Source organism: Gossypium hirsutum, chromosome A04 (genome assembly GCF_007990345.1).
Source record: "Gossypium hirsutum isolate 1008001.06 chromosome A04, Gossypium_hirsutum_v2.1, whole genome shotgun sequence".
NCBI lineage: Eukaryota > Viridiplantae > Streptophyta > Magnoliopsida > Malvales > Malvaceae > Gossypium > Gossypium hirsutum.
Genome location: NC_053427.1, coordinates 43429 through 65677, shown reverse-complemented (window position 1 = coordinate 65677; position 22249 = coordinate 43429). Strand labels below are relative to the sequence as shown.

Genomic DNA, 22249 nt, shown 5'->3' with positions numbered 1-22249 from the left:
TTTCCACTCAAATACATTATCACCCCTCAGATTTATCCAATCTGCAATGCAAATAACCAAGATTTGGCCCCAGGAGTTTAAAGCATGTTGTGACATGGAAGGAACTAAAGATATCTGATCCAAAGGAAACCAATGAAACAAAGCCAAGTGGGCATCCAAAATCTTTCTCGCATATGTTCCCTCCTTCCTACCACCACTTGTTTTTCCTATATGATTTTTCCTACACCACTTCCCCCAATCCGTCTCATCCATTTTGTTTTTGTTTTTTGTTTTTTCACTTTCACACCACATTCTTCAGTGCAGGCACCATGGCAGCTTCCTCAGCTTTGTTCACCCCTATCTTCTCCACCGTCCAAAAGAAGAATGGCATTGTCACCCCCTTCAGCATCTCATTCCACGGCCTTAGACCCCTAAGCAAGAGCAAATCTTCATCCAACGCCATCTCCTTCTCAAGAAACTCAGCTGCTAGTGCTAGGCTTGCAATCAAAGCAGAGCTGAGCACCCAAGTTGTGATAAGCGTCAGCACTGCTCTCTCCCTTTTCTTGGGTAGATTTGTGTTCTTCAACTTCCAAAGAGAGAACGTTGCCAAGCAAGTGCCTGAGCAAAATGGGTTGACCCACTTTGAGGCTGGGGACACACGAGCCAAGGAGTATGTTAGCCTTCTCAAGTCCAACGACCCTGTGGGATTCAACATCGTTGATGTTCTTGCTTGGGGATCTATTGGCCATATTGTTGCTTACTACATCTTGGCCACCACAAGCAATGGCTATGATCCCAAATTCTTTGGCTGAACATCAGCTTCGTCTTCTTAATTATTCTCTATTTTGTAAACCCTTGTGTAGTTCCTCTCGTGTTAAAAGAAATTGTTGCTTTTCTCCTGCTTTAATTTCTGGGTTTCTTTTTTTTTTTTTTGGTATGCATTTGCTAATGACTTAGTTCACAATCTAATAAGAATTCATTAAGGCAGAAACTGAATAATATGCTCCACCAAAATCCCTGTTATATATTCTCCTATGCATGTGGTAAGTTGATCTGCAACCCTCCACATGGCAGAGGGCTGAACTTGCTTTCCAGTTATCGCTAATATTAAAAGAACAATCAGAAACATGCACTTTCATATGGTTTCTTGAAATTTTAAAATTAATTAAATGGAAAATTGTAATACTCACCTTTTTAAGGAACAAATTGAAATTAAGATAAACATTTTGATTTGTTATTTTTCTATTAAAAAAAAGATAAAAATAAGGTAAAATCACAATTTCTTATAATTTTTTCTCGATAGGAGAAACTTACACCTCATTGACTGTATTAAGCATACAATAAAACATTTAGATTAAATAATTAATAAAGATAAAAAAATGAAATTGAGTAATCTATTATTCAATATTGCAAACTAATATTTTAGATAATAAAATTAAACGAAATTTCGTAAAATTATAGCTTTTTGATTAGTTTTGAGACCGCACCTAGCTCTAGTGAAATAGGTTGATCACCACAAATATCTTTAATGAAAATAAGTGGGAAACTACTATTAATCCCAATGGCATGGGTTAGAAGGTAACCACTATCTCAACCAATGACACAAAACAATTTTTTTTATTTTTGGGGAGATTAAGGTATCATCTCTGTTAGTTTTATGATTTATAGAGTTAAGCCTTTTGAGATTCACGGTTACCCCTCTCAATAATATTGTCATTGATATTTGAACTTAAATTCTCCCATTAAGTTAATAATATGTCTTACTATTACATCCAACGCTAGTTAGTAATTTATTAGTTTCTTTCGAAACATTTTATATAACAAATTATAGTTATATATAAACAAATCATGAATGTCGTGACTTTAAGTGTTGAATGCTGCGACTTTAGCTTCCAATGTTGTGACTCCTAGCTTCTAATGTCGCGACCTTAGCCACAGTTTGTTTGCCTTGTCAATGTTGCTCGAAAATCCGTCCAATTGTGTGTGTAGTTTCAATTCCGCAACTTTATGTTCTCCTTTTCTATTTGGTTCAAGTCATTTCCTGCACCACTCCATAACTTAGTTAGAACTCATTAGGCTCGAGTTGGCCTAATTGGTCGATAAACATCATATAAATGCTTGTTTTATTCAATTAAGTATATATAATATATAATTCATAAAATTATGAAAATAACATAAAAATACTCAATTACAAGCTCCTTAAGTATAAAAAAGAATATAATTTACCATATCAAATTATGACAGATCAATGCATTGGTACGGAAAACAAAGAAAATATAATTGTAACTATATTCGCAACATCACCCTCCTTTCAATTGCAGACGACATAGGATTGAACAACAACCCTGGCCTCAAGTTAAGTAACAATAGAATCAACACCTTTTATCTGGTTACTTCCAATAGTAGCACCATCTCGAGCAAAAACTTGGCCTCATGTGTTGGAAAACCATTGGATTACCTATCAAATGCTCCTCTTATTAATACCAAATCGTCTTCCCAGTATGTTGTATGCTCATGATGCTCGGACCACCTATTAAATTACATAATGTCACTACAAATATAAGACATTTAGATTATAGATATTGACTTTTCGGCTAAAGGTTCTACTGTTACCTTCTAATTAGTGAGAAAATGAAAGGTTCAGAGGGTAAAATCCCAATGAATGAAAGTCGATACCACCCCCCAAAATTGTAAAATCACTAGGTAGGCATTCACTTCCTCGTTCCTTACTTTACACCCTTTGCGCAATGCCTTGTATAGGCAAGCCAAAATGGCGATGCCCTAACTATACGTACTAGGCTATTTGGAAATTAGATAATAATGTGAGGTACATAGATGAACTAAGTTGCCAAACTTGTATGGCATTAGCACACCTCCAATCAAACGAAGATTGTACAATCGAGCATGACAATCGATCTAAACAAGTGTTGGATTTTGTGGAGATTCTCGGAGTACCTCTTCAACCAATCAAACTTCACTCGTTGGCCTTTGAAATCCAACAAAATATTGGTTCCTATTCTAAACGTTGCATAAAGGAACTCTTGTAGATTAAATTCTCGTCCACTAGTAGCCCTATCAACAAAGCTACATATTCTATCATTATTGTCACTTCACTGCATGGGAAATGAAATGTATGGATCTCTGGTATCCATTGTTCAATCAGAGCAAATAACAATGTCAGAATGTAAATAACTCTCCTAATTTAACTTGCATGATAAAAATCGACGTAACTTAATTAGGGAACTATTCTCTTATTATGTAGATCCATACTCATATTGTCGTGAAGTTGAGCGACAAGAAAATACATAATAAAGTAACATCCAAAGACATGTCCTTCTTCAAATCTTAATAAGTTGGTAACCATGACGGTATGAATGAGAATTGTAATTTGGAGGCACTTAACTAGATAGGGTTTAGGGTAGAACGTAACAGATTATTTATTTTGGATGGTTATTAAAAATTAAAATCTAAAAACCTTATTTATATGTTTTAAAAATTTAGAGTTTATATGATAAGCTTGATACCCACAGGTATCAGCTTCAACTTAATTTTCCATTCTATTATTTTAAATTCCTGTTAACATGGCACTTGTGGATATGAAAATTAGAGTTTAGACTTATGCGCATCTTTTTCAAAATTAAATTATATTGTTATTGTATACTTTTAAATTTTAACCATGAACATCATTAACGATAGGGTGCAATAATCATATTATAATAATTACTAATATCACTGGAGGGTTGATAATTTGGCGGCATTAACATGCTAACCAAACTCAATACCTTCGAGATATTTGAAAAATAATTTTATCATAAACATATTAATAAATAATATTAAAATATAAAAAACGAAGAGAGTGGACAGTCCATTTTCTTCAAAAAGAAAAAATAATAATACAGTAGACAGTAGTAGTCAGTTCTGAGTTGGACTGGTCTTTGGTCCAATTTCCGGTGCAAATGGATTCAAATTGTGTCAGATGTGATGTGTACACTGCCACATAAATATGAAGACCTGGACTGCATCAACATATAATAAGTAAATGCTTAATTATCTAATATGCAGTATTAAACCCACTCCCAACGAGTTCTGAGTGAATGGTTCCCCTTCCAATGTCCTCTTCCCTCAGTTTTTCTCTCACCAATCTTTGGCTTCCGTGACAAGGTGAGGTGAGATGTAAGGATCCACTCCCCCATGTTACATACAACACATAAAACAAAAAGAAATGGCTAAGCCCAAGGCAATCACATAAATTAATTAACCTACACCATTAGGCATTAACCCTCCCCCTTTATCTGCATCTTCTTTTTAACCATTTTATCTAATATTTTATGTCCAAAACCCCACGCCTCCAGCCCAACATTAGATTCCCCCCCACCTTCTCCACAGCTTGGTTTTGTGGGATGGCCCTTCAGGATCTGCAGCACAGGGTTTCTCTTCTTTCTCGACAGAGCTGAGGTAAGTTAATTTATGTTGCATTGCGTAGTGTACATATATGAAATGAAACTAGGCACTGCTTTACAGGCTTGTTGTATCAGGCCGGTCCTAGTAAAGTAATGTAATTGCTTTTAATTGAATCAATCAACCATTTATTGTTCCAGTGTTTGTGAGCAAAGCCTGAATGATCCTACTAAATGAATGCTGATAGCAGTTTATGAAGGTTTAATCGACTATTGTCCTTTTTGTTTAATACTAAATGAATCTACTCCACCATGTCTATGGGCAAAAGGAAACAGGTGTAGTGTGATGGAAAGCGAGGCCCACTGAGATAAATAATCTCAGAATCACATGCAAATTTCTCATTTGACATCACTGTTGCATTCAACTTGTACTTGTACCGTAGCCGTTGGTCAGAGGCAGAGGCAGTGCCATTCACTCAATTATATTAGCTTCTGTCATAGATAATTGATGCTGGAGAATCCAGGAAGGGGTGGCTCAGAGTTTTTGTCTTTGTGAACTGATGATGATAACTTTCCAAGTAATAGCTCTATTATGGTATAGGATTTAGAGGAGAAACGTTGTACAAGTGAGATCTACTGTAATTAATAGCATGGTTGTGGGTATGGGTGAAGAAGAAGAAGCATCGGTATCAGGTAATATCAAGCTTTCTGAAGAGAACCACCCCAGTGGCGGCCTAACCATCAAGACAACTGGTAAAGATGCTTCAACTTTGGTGGCTAGGGATCTGCATTCTCCAAGCTTAAAATCATCAATGGAGTCATCTCCTTACAACTCTCCCTCCTTGGTGTCTCCACCATCGTCCGCATTCGTTTCAGCTTTGCAGTCACCATATATATCACCAAGAGCCACAATCCTGAAATCCCAAGACCAAGAGAACTCTAACCCTTGTCTTGTTTCGCATCCATCGCCACCAGTCTCATCATACAGAGGGGGTTCACAATCTGATGATATACCCAGTAGTTCCTACACTCCCCCGTCGGACCAGTATGAATACTCTGATGACCCCGCAGATCCCAAGTTGAAGTTTGTAACTTGTGTTCCAGTCCCAGATCCTGGTCCACGCATCTCATTCTCGTTTCCAGTGCCTCGAATTTCCTTTGCAAAAGCTCCTGTTTCTCCGGCATCTAATGCCAAACTCAGGAGTTGTGACGTTTTCATTGGCTTCCACGGTCAAAATCCTAACTTGGGTCGCTTCTGCAAGTGGGTGAAGTCAGAGCTGGAGCTTCAGGGAATTGCTTGCTTTGTTGCAGACAGGGCCAAGTATTCGGATGGTCAGAGCCATGAGATTGCGGACCGAATCATCTGCTCAGTCACATATGGAGTTGTGGTGGTCACTAGTTGTAGCTTTCTCAACCATCTCAGCTTGGAGGAAATTAGATTCTTTACTCAAAAGAAGAACTTGATTCCTGTCTTGTTTGACACGGGGCCTGCTGAGATCATGGGACTTCTCAATTGCAATTCAATTGATAAAGAATGCAAAGAAGCAATTGAAGTAATCAAGTGTCATGAGTTCAAACTGGAAGCCAATCAGGGTAACTGGAGAAGCTGTGTAGCTAAAGCTGCAGCAATATTGCGAGCAAAGCTTGGAAGGAAGAGTGTGGCAGAGCAAGACTTTGTTGCTGAGCTGCCCTTTCCCAGAAACAGGTTTTTTGTGGGAAGAGACAAGGAGATTGTGGAGATTGAGAGTGCCTTATTTGGAGTTGCTGAGCAAGATTATTATTGTTGCTCTATGCCCATTATCAAAGGTGAAGCAAGTGGTCAATCTGAAGGGCTTGCTGATGAAGAAAGTGATAATATTGTTTCTACCAGGGGGAGGTACATTAATTTGGAATTGGGCAAGAGCAAAGAGCCTTCGTCTGAACCAGTTATGGGAAGAAGTTCAACGAAAAGATCCAAATTCAACAAGTCAAAAAGTGGCAACTACAAGAGCTTAGGCAGCAGTGTGATCTGCATAAATGGCGTTGCTGGCATTGGAAAGACCGAGCTTGCTCTTGAGTTTGCCTATAGGTATGCCCAGAGATATAAGAGGGTTCTTTGGGTTGGTGGAGAGGCCAGATATTTCCGGCAGAATATACTGAATTTTTCGGTCAATTTGGGGTTGGATGTGAGTGCCCAAGATGAGAAGGAAAGAGGCCGGATTCGAAGCTTCGAGGAGCAGGAATTTGAAGCATTCAAGCGAGTGAAGAGGGAGCTTTTCCGGGACATGCCTTATCTGTTGATCATTGACAATCTTGAGACAGAGCGAGAGTGGTGGGAAGGAAAAGACCTGCATGACTTGATTCCTAGGAACACTGGAGGGACTCATGTGATCATCACAACTAGGCTACCAAAGGTGATGACTTTTGACATGATGCAGCTTCCTCCATTGCCTTTATCCGATGCTATGATTTTAGTACGAGGTAGAAAGAAAAAGGATTATCCGACCAAGGAGTTGGAGTTCTTGACAAAATTTGATGAGAAATTGGGAAGATTGAGCTTTGGTTTGTGGATTATTGGTTCATTACTTTCCGAGCTGTCCATTTCTCCATCTGCACTCTTTGAAGCTGTGAACCAAGTCTCTACCTCACTTGAAGATGCCTCTACTTCACCCACTGATGAGCAGTTCTTCAAACACAACCCTTTCCTGATGAAAATTCTATGTTTTTGCTTCGCGGTCTTGCATCAAGTTAATGGGCGAAGGAACAATATTCTAGCCTCACGAATGCTTCTTGTTGGAGCTTGGTTTGCCCCATCATCCATACCTGCAAATTTGCTAGCTACTGCAGCTAAGTATATGCCTGTTGCTGGAAACAGATTCAGAAGGTGGACTAAGTGTCTAAGTCTCGCATTGGGCTGCTGCGGCGGATGTGGTTTCACTACTCAAAGTGACGAAGATTGTGCCAATCTCCTAGTAAAGCTAGGATTGGCAAGAAGAGCTAATGGGCAGAATGGATGTTGGATTCAGTTCCATCCTATAACTCAAACATTTGCAAAGAGAAAAGAATGCTTATCGACTGCTAAAGCTGCAGTCCTAGGCATAAGAAAAACCGGGAATCCATTGATAAATTCTGATCATCTATGGGCCACTGCATTTCTTGTATTCGGGTTTAAGTCGGAACCTCCTATCGTGCAGTTAAAAGCAATAGATATGGTGATGTATATCAAGAAAACGGCACTACCATTGGCAATCAGAGCCTTCACAACATTCTCAAGATGCAATTCGGCATTGGAGTTATTGAAGGTGTGCACAAATGTGTTAGAGGAAGTGGAGAAGTCATTTGTATCTCAAATACAAGACTGGTGCCAGGGGTCGCTATGTTGGAGAAACAAGTTACAAGGGAAGCAAAGGGTGGACGAGTTCGTATGGCAAGATGTGACATTGTTGAAGGCTACCTTGTTGGAAACCAGAGCCAAGCTGCTGTTAAGAGGTGGGCATTTTGACAGTGGTGAAGAGCTGTGCAGAACTTGTATCAGTATTAGAACAGTCATGCTGGGGCACAATCATGCACAAACATTGGCTGCTCAAGAAACACTTGCAAACTTGGTGAGAATGAGGAGCAAGATATAATACATATAATATCTTTTATCTTTTATATATAGCCCAAGCCATTCTCAATGGGATACAAGTTCAGTTTTGTTGACCGTGTAAAATACGACTTCTGTTTTTTTTTTTTTTTCACGTGGATTGGATTTGATTGGATGGGATAGGAAATTTCACTACTTTGTTTCACTTGCTGCTTATATCAGTATTTCGCATAAGCTTATGCATGCTTATCATCGAAACGAAATTAGAAATCGTTTACTAGGGTTCAATCTATTGTAAATTTTGGAGGAGTCAATATGTAATTTTACTTTTTATAAAGTAATAATTTTATAATTTTTGAATCTTAAAAGAAATTTTATAAGTTTTTGAGTAGGAATGTGCATTTGGTCGGTTGAAATCGAAAATTTTCGGTTTGGCTTAGTCGATTTTTCGGTTTTTACTTTTTAAAATTTATTTATTTACAAAACAAAAGAAGAAAAAAGTTATCATTTAAATAAAATTTAGACTTCTATTCAAGTCTAACAAAATTTTTATATTATTATATTTATAATGAAATAAAAAGTAAAATAGAATTGTAAAATAAAATAATTATTACGAAATAATAAATAGAACAAAAGAAATAGAAGAAGCAAAACAACATAGGGGTTATTTATAATACTTTTTCAAAGTCTGTATTTATAGACCTGGAAGTATAAATAATATTTGTCTTGATCTTGATAGACATTAACTTAATAATAAAATACTTGAATGTTTATTGTGTTGGATCTGGTGCCCTAAATATAGTATTTTTGTCTATATATATTTGTATTTTTCGAATAAATTGGTTTAATAATAATATTCATTAATTACATTAATACCCTTTATATATTGTCCTTTATGTTTTTGCATGCAAAGCTAAATGGAAACAAATATTAACTCACTGGTTATCTAAACATGTCCTTGATCTTTTAGGAAATGAGCAACCAATTGAAAGACTACTATGTCATCTATCAAGTCCAATTGGGGAGATACTTTGTTTTATGCATTAAAGTGGATGACTCCCAAAGGATAGAGACATAGATGTGACAGACTGGACTGACAGTACATCAGACAGAACCCAAGTAAAATAGATCTAAGATCCGTTTATGGATTTATTCACTTATGACGTTCATAGTATGACATACCTTAATCCTAAATAAATGATGGACTATGTATCTGTGACTCGTATATTTTGATGTAAGTAAAACATTGAGTTCAAATAGATAAGGAACTGAAATCTGTTGCGCTAGGTATACAACTTCTGCAATATATAGCATCATTCTCAATAATGAAATTCATAGTCCAGCCAATGAGCAAATGATATACTTTCATCGGCATTACATGATAGATGAAAAGTAAATATGACCACGAGTCATTTGTCTTTATGATAAATGACTTGATTATTATTTGATAGTAATTAACTTTTCATGAAAGAATGTGTAATAATTATCATAAAATAAAATAGGATCATATTTGAAGAACGAATTTATCCCAAATAGATTAAGAATATCTTATGAGGGTAATACACTTATGATAAGATTATTGAACGAGCACTGATTAAGTAGCTTTCATAATGGTATGTAATAAGGGAGAGCTCAGTCAAAATATTATAGTGGAATAATTTCGTGGCTAAACAAATTTATAATTAATAAACAAAAAGCTAGAATTTTATTATAAATTATTTAAGACCTAATTTTATGTGTCCAATCATCCCATCCGTTAGCTCGTTGAAATAAGAAATGAATTACATGTAGAATCAAATAAATAGGAATGAATGGAAATGATGAAGTTAGAGAAATGGGTCACATTCATAAATGAATGTGTTTTCTCACTAAGTATAGAAATTACTTGAGAATTAATTTAAGATTTTCGATTTATTATTTAATTAAATAATTGAAGTTCAAAAATGGAATTAAATTAACTAGCCATTGTGAATTCATTGAATATGGAAATTAAATATATTTTCTCATAGATTTTTTTACAGTAAAGTTATCATGAGTTTAAAGGAATTAGAATTAGGTTGAGAAAATTATTTAATTGGAAACATTAATTTATCTAATTTAATTAATTAATATTTATTTTGGAAAATAGAAAACATTTACTGGATTGGATTAAATTATAAAGTACTGAATTAAAAGTTCAGAAAGCACATATAATTAGACCCAATATAGAAGAAGCTCAATTCTCTTATATTACATATGAGGGGCAACACTCCCTAGTTAAATAAATATTACACTAGGGTTGTCTCCCCCCTCTTCTAGTTAAACTAGAAAACTAGTCTTTTTATTAAATAAATATTATTTGTATTTTATTAATTCAACCAAGATTCTCCTATCTCTCCCTATAAATAAATGGCATTAGAGGAGTTATTAACACAACAGTTTTGTTACAGTCAGTTTTCAGTTATGCTAGAAACAGTGATTCGGGGACTACAATTCCGATGAGCGAATTGTTATTTTATTATTTATTTAGTGTCTACAAGATTATATAAAGGTCATATTAAAATTTTGTTAAGAAATTTTAATGTTTAAATGCTCAATTAGGTAAAAAAAAGTTGTAAAAGTTAGTTCTATTGGTTAAAAAGGCTAAATGGCTCTAGAAATGAAAGTTAATGGACTTGAATGGTAAATATACCATCTAAGGAATTAGTGGATGTTACTGGAAAGATTTTGTGGTAGTTTTAATGAAATAAAAAGGTTAAATTTGTAATTAATTAAAACAAGTAAAGGTTGTTAAAATAAGATGAATTAAAAATATCATCTTTATTATTTTACTAACCCTAAAATTGAATAGAAATTGTTAAAAGAGGGGAAGCTTTCGCTCATGGAGTTTCTTCATGCATGGTAGGTTTCCAAGCCCTGTTTCTATTGATTTTTATGTTTTTGAGTCTGTTTTAGATTAATCTAACTAAGCCCGAGGGGTAATTTGCAAAACTGTTAAAGGTTGAGGGACTTACCATGAATGCTTTTGAATGATTTTTTAATGTTAATTGTTAGATTATGAATCTTTGTTGAAAAATAAACAAGTTTTGTTAAGTGATTTTTGATTAATTTTGGAATTAGGGATTAAATTGTTAAAGGAGTAAATCTATAGATTTTATTGTGAAATTATGGTAAATATGGGTTGTGTCAAGGTTTCTTGCATCTATGGTTAACATGGATTTAGGTTAAAATGGTTAGATTTTAAGTTATGAGCTTAAGAACTAAATTGTGAAAAGTTAAAATGTTATAGAAAATTGGTAATTTTGCATAAATATGAACAATGGATTAAAATTCTAGAAGTACTTAATTGATTGAAATTATCCATTTAGATCAAGATAAACCACGTTCGGACTTAGATCGAGGAAAAGTTAAAGCTTTAGGTTAGTTCGATCTAACTATTAAACCCCTAATTATCGAGGTAAGTTCGTATGAACTGTAATCGCTTTAATGTTGTTTAAATTGAATGTTTATTATGTTGTTTTGATGTAAACGAATCAATATACAAATATATCAATGCTATGATGAATTGACGGATATCGAGTCACAATTGAACCTTAAGAATTCTTAAGATACAAATGACATGTTATTAGAGATTTTTAATGTTTCGGGTGTTGGTCTTGAATATCCTACCGATTATCGAAGTCCTGCATTTTGTTGCTGATTCTCTACAGCCGTGTGAACAACATCTTATAGCTTACATTCCAACCCACAGCTCGTATGAGTAGGCCCATTTCACAGCTCATGTGAGCATTGATGTAAAGGAAAGGTTACGATTTTATGTAAAGGCACACTTCGTGTAAACTTTCCCGAGTATCCGATGTAATTCTTGATGGTTCAATGGGTAAAAAAAGGAAAAGGAAATGGTAAGTATGCAAATGCAATGAATCATACATTATGGTAACATTGATGATGCAAAATGTTATGTTTATACATGGTAAACCACATATCTTAAGGTTGATTTCATATATATCATGAACAAGTATACTAACTTGTGAGTTTGATGGTGTTGTATAGGCTCACACTAAGCTTATGACATTGATTTTGGTTTATACTTATTCTATGAATTGTATTATAGAAATGGTAAGTTATGTTTAAGGTTTGTACTAACTTACTAAGCACTCGTTGCTTACGTAGTTGTTTTCTTTTGTTTTATATATCATCGGAAGCTCGATTTGGTTGGAAGCTCGTCAGAGACCTATCACACTATCCAGCAATCATTTTGGTATTTTTTGAGCGTTTTGGCAAAGGTTAATAATGGCATGCATAGGTCTTTTGTGTTGATGGTTTATGGATGTATAAAATGGTTGGTTTAGCATACTTATGTCTTTGAAGTTTATGTTTAGTTGATGAACTTATAAATCTTGCTGAGTAAGGTCTTGATGACTACTTTAGGGTAATTGAAATGTATGGGGTTTTGGTATGCTTGTAAATAAGGCTCTTTATGGTATGTTTCGAATGGTTTGAAAATAGTTATATGTGGTATGTTTTGGTACCTAGTTGGAATAGGTTATCATGCATGAAATGGGGCAATATTGACATGTTTGGTAGTTGTTGTTTTGATATAATTGTGGTGCCTTTGAATGGCATTTTGATTAGTTGAATTAGGGTCTTGAAATGACATCTTTATATGTGCTTGAATGATGTTTAGGTCCCTTGAAAGTGTGCACAAATGGATTAAATGTTTATCCATGGTTTGGTTTTAAAATGGTTTGATTTTAGGTGAATTTTGGGTTCACATGGGATGTCACACGACCGTGTGTCATCTGAGGATTTTCTTAGGGTTCAAGTCAGTGAGTTATATAGCCTAGCACATAGTCGTGTGTGGCAACTTAGAATGTTACACGGCCTGACACACGAGCGTATGACATGGCTGTGTGACCCTATTCAATGAGTTACACAAGTGAAGACACGAGCTAGGACATGGCCGTGTGTCCCTTGTTCGAAAGTTACACGCCCTAGGGCTATGTCGTACGGCCCTGTGACCTCTGTTTCCAAATTTTACAACTTTTTCATAAACTTTCCAATTTGTTTTAAATTAGTCTCGAATTGCTTCTAAGCTATTTTTAGGACCTCAAGGGCTCGATTTAGGGACGAAATGTATGAGAATGAATATTTTATGATATACTTAGATCATTTAATGTTATGATGTTTAAATATTTCTGATTGTGCGGTAATGCTCTGGAACCTTAATTAGGTGACGGAGACGAGTTAGGAGTGTTACAAGTTTCACATAAGTTTTCAATATTGTTATTATGTTAGAAAATAATGAGAATTTATTTTCTAAGTATAACTTTTATTTTCTGAGAATAACAATTTTACCAGTTTCTATTGAGAGATAATTACTTCCCCACCGAAAGTAATAAATCATGTTTGATTCTATGTTTGGTTCATGATTGTTCGAGTCCACACTTGAAGCAATTCGTGGTACGAGAATAGTGGAGAAGGGCATTTTGTTGAAAGTTGGGAACATCTAAGATCTATGTCGCTTAAAGCACGTGTGCTTTTCGAAAAAAGTTTATTGCTATAAAGATCCAAAATTCGCTCGATTTTCAAAATTTTAATTATTTGCTATGATTGAAAACTTTTTGTTTAAAGTCGAAATTTCCCTACACATTAGTATATAATGTGCCTCATTAAAACCTTACTAAGATAAAAACTTTGTGGGAAAAAATTTCTTAGTGAAGGAAAAAGAGTACACATATCTATAATACGCATAACATGTTGGCTTACTAAAAACCTTACCAGGAAAATCAAATGGGATAAAACCTCAATTAAGGCAAAAAGAATACAACGCGTATTTACTCCCCCTCATGACAATATCATATTATATCTCATATTCTACGTATTTAATCTTGAATACTAGTTTTCCAAATAATCACTTGAACGAATTTGCTAAACATTTATATTATCTTTCATCTAAATGTCATAAGTGAGGAAAAATTTTGATGAAATATATTTTGATCTTTTCAGAAGTTCTAACAATAATCTTAATATAACTTTGATCATGATCATTCTATACTAATACACATGTTCAAATCAATTCATATAAATATTTACACAATTGTATTGAACAATTTCCTGAGAATTTTTGTATAATATTGTGATTCATATAAAAGTCTAAAACAATAATGATTTGGCGCATGTCAAATCTTTCATAAACTGATAGACTAAATGTTATTACATCCACCATAAGGAATATCTTTTCAATTCCAAGACTTAGTGAAATTTTTATTTTTCTCATTTTGTTTTTTGCAGAATTACTCAATTAGTACCCTATTAACTTTATACTTTTAGATGTTTGGATTACTAGTTCAAAAATATCACGAATTTAATTCCATTTGAATTGTGTCTTTCTATTTTGGTCAAGCTTTTCCATGTCTATATTTCTTAATAGATTTCTTCAAGATCATTATTTTCTTTATTATCTCAATAATATTATTGCATACAAAACTGTTGCTGACAATTTTTCTATTTTTACACGGTTCCATATTTTCTCATATTAACATAACTTATCGAGATATCTTTCTTTTCATTATTTCCATATTCAAAAACATGAAACTCTTCTGGAGTTTTGATAATTAGTTATGCCTTAGGTCTTTTCAAGAACACTCGCATCCATTATATAACCATCTTGATTTATTATTTTCTTTTATGATAATTTTTTATCTTTGGAACCAATTGATCTACCATGCTTCAGACATGCATTACTTTCATTTATTCTAACAAATTGTCCTACTTCAATTCAAGTTAAAACATTAGTTGATATATAACACTTGATTATTCTCGTCAAAATATCAAGATACCATATTAAAATTGTCGAAATTATCACTAAACACATTATGTTGTAACTCATCCAAAAACTATATTTCACATCGAACAATCATTCAAGGCACAACCTTTTATCTCTTGACAAAATCCATTTCATACATCATTTATACACAGACAAGACATTTTCATTCTTTTGTTCAAACATATATCATATTAAAGCAACATACATAGTTTATACACATTCACTTTACATCCACTTAGGTTAATCGTGCATTTAACCATTTCATGCCATCCGTTTTCCATGCATTTCCATTCACAATTCTGCTATCCATTATCTTGACCATCATTCAAACATTTTACATCGGTATAAAAGCAACATCAACTCAACTTTATACCATTTCAACTATAATCTCAAACATATCAAATATATCAAAAGAAATGGATCTCAATTTCATCTTTTTATAATCCTCTATTATCTATAATTATAGAAATTTATCATCAATTTTAAAATATTTACACTTTAATCTTTATATTCAAAATTAACAAATTAATCTTTTTTTTCATATTTAAGCTTAAAATCTAACTATTTAACACAAAAAACTTCAAGCATCCATCAATGGAAACATTTCAAAACTTGAACAGTTTTGAAAAATAAAACATGGGTTAACTAAATCGAACTTCTACTATCTCAAAAATAAAAATAAAAATAAAAATACAAAAAACGGAACCTGAATCTTTAACATACATATGGCCGAACCTTTGAAGCATAAAACAATGGCTTCTTGGCTTTCTATTTTGCATTTTCACTGAAAGATAGAGAATGAAAAATTCTGGCTTTTCACTTTATGTTTTTAGCATATAAAAATAATTTAATTAAAACTTTAACATTAATGAAAAGAAACATCCACCAACAGTCCACTATACTTGAAAGTGGTATATTTTCCTTTTAAAACCTTGGTATATTTACCATATAAATTCTTTAAACTTTTGGTCAATTAAAAATTTATATTGATTAAAAATTTTTCACTTTTACAATTTAGTTCTTAAACCTTACTAAATTACTAATTCGAGAAAATTACTATCCAAAATTCAATTCACCTATATATTAACTCCATAAATATTTTATAATATATATTTTTATAAAATATTTAAAGATAAAAATATTTACGAGCTTGGTTTACGTAAACGTTGTCCCGAAACTATATTTTTCAATACCACTGACTTTAGAATCATTATATTTGTACATTAATTAACTATCAATTATTAACATTAAACATTAAACATATGATATCTAAATAAATGAAATTAAATAATGGCGATATTATGCTACCTAAAGTCAAAAACATCATTCATTACCTTAGTATTTGCTGCTGCTTTTCAAATAAATCAAACTTTAAATTTGATTTGCCACCAAAAAGAATCCATAAATAATCAGACAAAACAAGACATCGAAAACATTGAACATTTACAAATTAAATGATGACATAACATTGCTAGCTAAAGCCTACATCTCAAGAGACATAAATAAAGAGAGAATTTCTTTTCTTTTTGACTTTATTGCCTAAAGAAATATGCTATAATATATTGTCATTCCAAAGCCTTATTTTCAACACCAATAATGCCACTGCAGCAAAGTTTATTTTAATTTTTTATTTATGGGGTTAACAATGGTTATCCAGCTGCATAGCCATTTAATGAAATCTTACATTGAAATCATGGTTATAAATGGCATTTGTGAATCAATTTGGGATCCGGTTGCTGTTATCGTAATTCACTAAACTTTACATAATGCTCTTTAATGGACAACAAATAAAAGAAGTTAGCAAAATTGTGGCTGGAAATTGAAAATGGAGCAAAGTGTAGGTGACAGATGAAGTTTAAAGGAAAGAAATTGTAATGCAGTCCGGTTTTAGAATCTGAACTGAAGACCCCACCCCACCCCCACGTTTTCTTTCAACTTTCAGTGTGTTCTATTATTTACACTAAGCAAAAACTTATGAATGAAAGGCTATCTGCAAATATCAGACCTACATCATCTGCAGACTCAACCTCACCACATATGCAGGATGGCAGGAAGAAAGAAACATCTTTTCATTTACAACTCAAGCTGTATGCTCATTCCCTCATGATTCGTTGATAATGTCGTCTTTGAGTGAGAAACCATCAAGGATATCACTCTCTGAATCAACTTGAAGCTCTTTGAACATTGCCATCACCTGTATCATGGTCGGACGCCGGAAGGGCCTATCGTCGAGACACTCAAAGGCAATCCTCAAATAATGGTGTAACTCTGCCTCACCAGATTCCTTCATCATCAACTCAGGGTCCAATATCTCATCAACTCTCTTCTCTCTGTGAAGTTGCTTTGCCCACCCTACAAGGTTGTTGTCATCGCCAAACTGAGATGGGTCTATAGGCCTCTTGCCAGAAAGAAGCTCTAGCAATATGACACCATAACTATAGACGTCACCTTTTGTCGTACACCGGAAACTCTGATAGTACTCGGGGGGAACATATCCCGGAGTCCCTGCAAGTGTGCTGACACTAAGATGAGTATCAAGGGCATTAACTAATCTTGCCATGCCAAAATCAGAAACTCTAGCCTCAAAGTTTTCATCAAGGAGTACATTGCTCGATTTCATGTCCCGGTGGATAATGTGAGGAATACAGCTATGATGAAGGAATGCAAGACCTCGTGCTGATCCTATAGCTATCTTCTTTCTAGCTGCCCAGTCAAGCCTTGACCCTCTTCCTTTGGCCTTGTCATGAAGAACAGACTCCAGACTTCCCCATTTCATGTACTCATAAACCAGCAGCCTCTCCTCTCCAACCTTGCAGTAACCCAGCAAAGGAACCAAGTTCCGGTGCTTGATCTTCCCAATAGTTTCCATTTCTGCCATAAACTCTCTGTCTCCCTGCCCTGTGATATGTATCAGCTTCTTGATTGCAACTACGCAGCCATCTCTCAGCTGTGCTTTGTAGACCTCGCCAAACCCTCCAGACCCTATCAAACTTTCCGCACTGAAACCATTAGTTGCTTCAAGCAGATGGGCGAAGGTCAGCTTTCGTAGAGGCTTCTCAAAAGTGGCAATGTTGATGCTCAAAGGCTCAGGGACACTAGAGAGTTTCCAGATACTGCTGCCTGAAGTTGGTAGGCTTTCAACATACTTCTCTCTCATTTCCTCCTTTAGTTGGTTCTTCTTCACTCGATAAAGAGCTAATGTTAATCCAAGGATACACAAAAGGAAGAATGTGATGCCAACCACCATCACGACTGCCACAGGTGGCTTCTTATTCCGAGGGTGAAGGCTTGTCAAATGGCCTCCAGTGGCACAAGAAGGCAAGGGTACCCCGCAAAGTCCAGAGTTGTTCTCATATCTGGAGGCTGGGAAAGTGGTGAGCTGACCTCCAGTAGGGATGGAACCGGTTAGGTTGTTGTTGGATACATCAAGGTCACTAAGAAAAGAGAGAGTCCCTAATGAACCTGGCAGATATCCTTGGAGATTATTATGAGAGAGATCCAAGACACCAATCGCTTTCAAGCTTCCAAAACTTTCAGGAATGTTTCCCGTTAGCTTATTGTGTCCCAAATTCAAGACCTGGAGATAGCTCATTGTACCAAAATTCTCAGGAATACTACCTGACAGATTATTATAAGAGACATCAAGGTAGATCATGCTTCCATTATTGGTAAAGGTGTATACTGTCATACCAGAGTAAATTCTAGTCGATGAGCAAGAATGAACCATGGGAAAACTTTCAAGCCTTTCTGGCCTTATTCCCTCAAACTCAACTAAACCTCCAGCACCCCTACAAGCTGTTCCACCCTCATTTCTTACAAATGCGAATTTCTTCCCCGATACACCTCCGGGCATGACTAGGCCAGCTTGGTTTGCAAGCTCTGGTGGAAGGGCACCACTGATGTCATTGCTGTTTAAATCAAGCCAAATGAGGCTCTGGCATTTACCAAGCTCCGGTGGAATTTGCCCAGTCAGAGAATTGTTACCTAATTGCAGGATAGCAAGCTTCGGAAGATCTCCAAAACCAGAAGGGATTTCCCCAGTAAGATTGTTGCCAGAAAGTGACACCCATATCATATTGGTACACTTGCCAATGGACTGTGGTATGCTTCCACTGATGAGATTATTGTTAAGAATCAAGGTCTCCAGGTTTCCTCCACTGAGACAAATGCTCTCTGGGATCTCACCGGTGATGTTATTTGCCCACATAACCAAATCAGAAAGATATGGCAAATTCCAAATATTTATGGGAATGGGACCATTCAAGCCGTTAAAACTAAGGTCCAGTGTCCTCAATTTCTTGCAGTTTCCGAGCTCCATGGGCACACTTCCTGCGAGGTAATTGTTGGCTAAAAGAATCTTTTCCAAGGCTGAGTTTGAAGAGCAAAATCCTGGAGGGATACTCCCCTTAAAGGCGTTAGAACCAAGGTCAAGCACTTGAAGCTGAGTACAGTTGGTGAGTGACAAGGGCACAGAACCGGAAATATTGTTGTATGGTACATAAAGATATCTCAAGTTGGGGAGACTGCTCACAACTGCACTGAGGAAATCTCCTGAAAGTAGATTGTTTCCTAGGTTCAAAAGTTGCAAAGAAGAGCATGATGTAAAAGCTGAAGGCAATCCACCTGTGAGTTTGTTAGATGACAGATCAACCTCCTCGAGAGCTCCACAAGCCTGTCCCAACTCAGGAGGGATTTCACCAGTGAACAGATTATAAGCCAAAGATAGACGCTTCAATTTTTTAAAATTTCCCAACAAGCCCCCCGGAATCTTGCCCCGCAGCCCAATATGGGACAAGTCAAGTGCCTCTAGAAGGTGGCAGTTTCTGAGGTTAACTGGGAACCCAGAGTCAGAGAGGGTGTTATGAGACAAGCTAAGCTGAGTGAGGTTGCTGCACTGCCCAAAATTTAGGGTGGAGAACTTGCCAGAGAAGTTGTTGTGGGAGAGATCAAGAAGCTCCAGAGAATTTAGCATCAAACTCGGTGGTATGGGTCCGGAAAAGAGATTGCATGAGAGATCAAGAACTAATAAATTCTTGCAATACAGGGGAGAGAAACCAAGTGTTCCCGTAAACTTGTTATCAGAAAAGTTGAGCAGTTTCAAGTTCTGGCAGGTGGAAAGGGAGTAGTTCAATAGGGCAGAATTAGAAATCTGATTACGAGAGAGGTCAAGCTGCAGCAAAGAAGGACCAAACATAAGACTTCCCCCAGAGATAGAATTGCGAGACAGGTTAACAGAAGCCAGACGGTTACACGCGGAGAAAAATGATTGCGCAGGCAGATGGTTTGAGATGGCGTTGGAGGACAGGTCGAGAGTTTCGAGGTTGCATGAGACAGCAGAAAGATCAGCAGCAGAAAACGAGTTTCCTTGTAAGTAAAGATGACGGAGAGAGGACAAGGCTGTTAGGTTTGGGAGGTGGAGAGCACCGACAAGGCCGGAATAACTGAGGTTGAGGGCAGTAACACGGCCATCATCAGGAGAGCAGGAGACGCCACGCCATGAGCAGGGACTGGGAGAATCTTCAGTCCAGTTGGCTAAGAAACCGTGGGGGTCAGAGGAAACGGAGATGCGCTTGAAAGCCATCAACTTAATCACATCATCATTGCTTTGCTTTTGGGCTGAAACCAGTTGTCTGGCTTGGAGATGGTGGAATAGAAGCAACAACCACAAACCAAAGATCCCAGTCAGGCCTTGTTCTGGTGATGATAAACATACTATCACCCTCCATACTTTCTTCATTTTTTTTCCCTACTTTTCCTTCCTCTTCTAAGATTTACATCAAGAAATGGCGTGTCAGGCTGACACAAATATTAAAAAGCGGCTTGTACAAAGTATCTGTTGAGTGCAAGATTGGACATAGTAATTATAAGGGTGGTTGCGAAGGAAATGCTTTTGATGGGCTTCTAACTACTTCTCTCTCGGCCATGGATCTCTTTTCTGCAGACTCCTCTGTTAACCTCACTTTTAGATCTCTTGACAATCCAATTTCTCCAAGCAGATAGCAGCTTGGAGAGCTGAATCTTGAGAAATAACGATACAAGTTAAAAAAGTCTGGAGATAGAAACGCTAACAAATACCATTGGTATAAAGGGCATAAAAATATAGTATTATATATGGTCAATGGGTAGTGAGAGAGAGAAGTACCTGGTGTGATGTAAGGAGGATAGTGAGTGAGGTCGGGACGGTGGGTACGATGTGCAGAACTGAAAGCAGGCAAGTACAAGTTGGAGATTGGGACTCGGAGGGATATAATCCTGTATGCGGACATGCAGATAAGAGATAGGAAAGACAAGTGTGGTCTTCTTCTTGTGTGTTGGAGCCTAAAGACAGACAGACTATGAAAGAAGCAGTTGGAGTTGCAGTGGTGTCAGCATTCAGCAGGTGATGTTGAGGGAGAAATTTGGCATAATCTACGAACAATACCAACTTAGGTAAAGTGGTATTATTCGCAATAGTAGTAAAGCTACAAAGAATAGGAGAATAGAAAGAGAACAAGTTGAAAGAGTAGAGAGAGGGAAAAGAGTGATTTGTGGGAGCGGAGCGGTCAAACTTTTGATTCTCCCAAGCTCTACCCCTTTTTTTTCTGGGCCCCACCTCTTCTCTACTCTCTCAAATCTCAATTGCCCCGCACGTACGTCTTTCTTTGTCACTTTTTCTTTTTGGATTTATCCCACCTACTTCCATTTTAATTTTTTTTCCTACACTAGTTTATCTTGCTTACTCCCTATACTTTTTCAAATTTAGGATTTAGTCCTCCATTTTAATTTAATTAATTTTGGTCCTTTTATTTTTTCAAATTTTTAAATCCAATTACAAATCATATACTATGCGTACAAGTGTTGATTTAACCCATGTTCTCAAATCAAATCATTCAAGTCCTTATATTTTTCAAATTTTAAAATTTTAGTCTTGATGTAAATCACAACCATCAATCTATTAACTAGATTTTTAATGAATAATATGTGAAAATAACAAATTAACATAAAATTATACATATAATAATATATTTTCTGCATCAAATTTTAAAAATAACAAAACTTAACTTAATAAATATTACAATTTTAAAAGTATAGGAACTAAATCAAAAACTTTTATCCTTATATATAGTACAAATTCCTAAAACAACTAAACAGAAACACAAAAATGCAATTTACATTTTTCTTTCTTCAATGCAGCTCTTTAACCGAGCAGGACACTAACTGACCAGCAGGCCGTTTGGTTAATTAAAATTAGTTCATCTATCTTCTTTTCTTTAAAAAACGACAATTGGGTTTTAAATGGCAAGGACAGCAATGAATTAATTACAGCCAGCATAAAACCAAGAACCGTATTTTATCACATAAAATCATCTGTATATGCATACATGCATGTATAAAGTATAATGTCTTCTCCATTTGATGATGATTTAATTAATTGGTTCTAATTTCCTGATCAAGTGGGAGTTATGCTTGTTACTAAAGGGATGAAGTTATTGGTACCCCACCCACTCCTTCCCAAAACAA

At 35.6% G+C, this 22249-nt stretch overlaps 3 protein-coding genes across 5 annotated transcripts; 1 reads left to right on the top strand and 2 right to left on the bottom strand.

Annotated features, from left to right (window-relative positions):
• Window positions 1–249: 249 nt before the first annotated feature.
• LOC121227829 (uncharacterized) lies at window positions 250–729 on the bottom strand. The gene has a single exon (XM_041110636.1). It carries the CDS (start codon window positions 692–694, stop codon window positions 281–283), a length of 414 nt encoding a protein of 137 aa, XP_040966570.1. The 5' UTR covers window positions 695–729; the 3' UTR covers window positions 250–280.
• A 3391-nt stretch (window positions 730–4120) lies between these two features.
• LOC107931181 (uncharacterized) lies at window positions 4121–8278 on the top strand. 2 transcript variants are annotated; one of them, XM_016862992.2, is made up of 2 exons: window positions 4121–4434; window positions 4706–8278. In XM_016862992.2, exon 2 carries the CDS (start codon window positions 5027–5029, stop codon window positions 7982–7984), a length of 2958 nt encoding a protein of 985 aa, XP_016718481.2. In that variant the 5' UTR covers window positions 4121–4434; window positions 4706–5026; the 3' UTR covers window positions 7985–8278. The 2 variants fall into 2 exon arrangements, with proteins under 2 accessions (XP_016718481.2, XP_016718480.2); XM_016862991.2 differs by having other exon boundaries at window positions 4578–8278.
• Window positions 8279–16546: 8268 nt separating this feature from the next.
• Window positions 16547–21330, bottom strand: LOC107931150 (receptor-like protein kinase BRI1-like 3). 2 transcript variants are annotated; one of them, XM_016862933.2, is made up of 2 exons: window positions 20892–21330; window positions 16547–20767 (listed from the first exon to the last, which is right to left on the bottom strand). In XM_016862933.2, the coding sequence occupies exon 2, from the start codon at window positions 20484–20486 to the stop codon at window positions 16851–16853; it is 3636 nt and encodes a 1211-aa protein (XP_016718422.2). In that variant the 5' UTR covers window positions 20487–20767; window positions 20892–21330; the 3' UTR covers window positions 16547–16850. The 2 variants fall into 2 exon arrangements, with proteins under 2 accessions (XP_016718422.2, XP_016718423.2); XM_016862934.2 differs by having other exon boundaries at window positions 16547–20761.
• Window positions 21331–22249: the final 919 nt, after the last annotated feature.

What these genes read in the sequence shown, in the direction of transcription:
- LOC121227829 (XM_041110636.1), bottom strand. Translation starts at nt 694, where the DNA reads ATGTTGAATCCCACAGGGTCGTTGGACTTGAGAAGGCTAACATACTCC.
- LOC107931150 (XM_016862933.2), bottom strand. Translation starts at nt 20,486, where the DNA reads ATGAAGAAAGTATGGAGGGTGATAGTATGTTTATCATCACCAGAACAA.
- LOC107931181 (XM_016862992.2), top strand. Translation starts at nt 5,027, where the DNA reads ATGGTTGTGGGTATGGGTGAAGAAGAAGAAGCATCGGTATCAGGTAAT.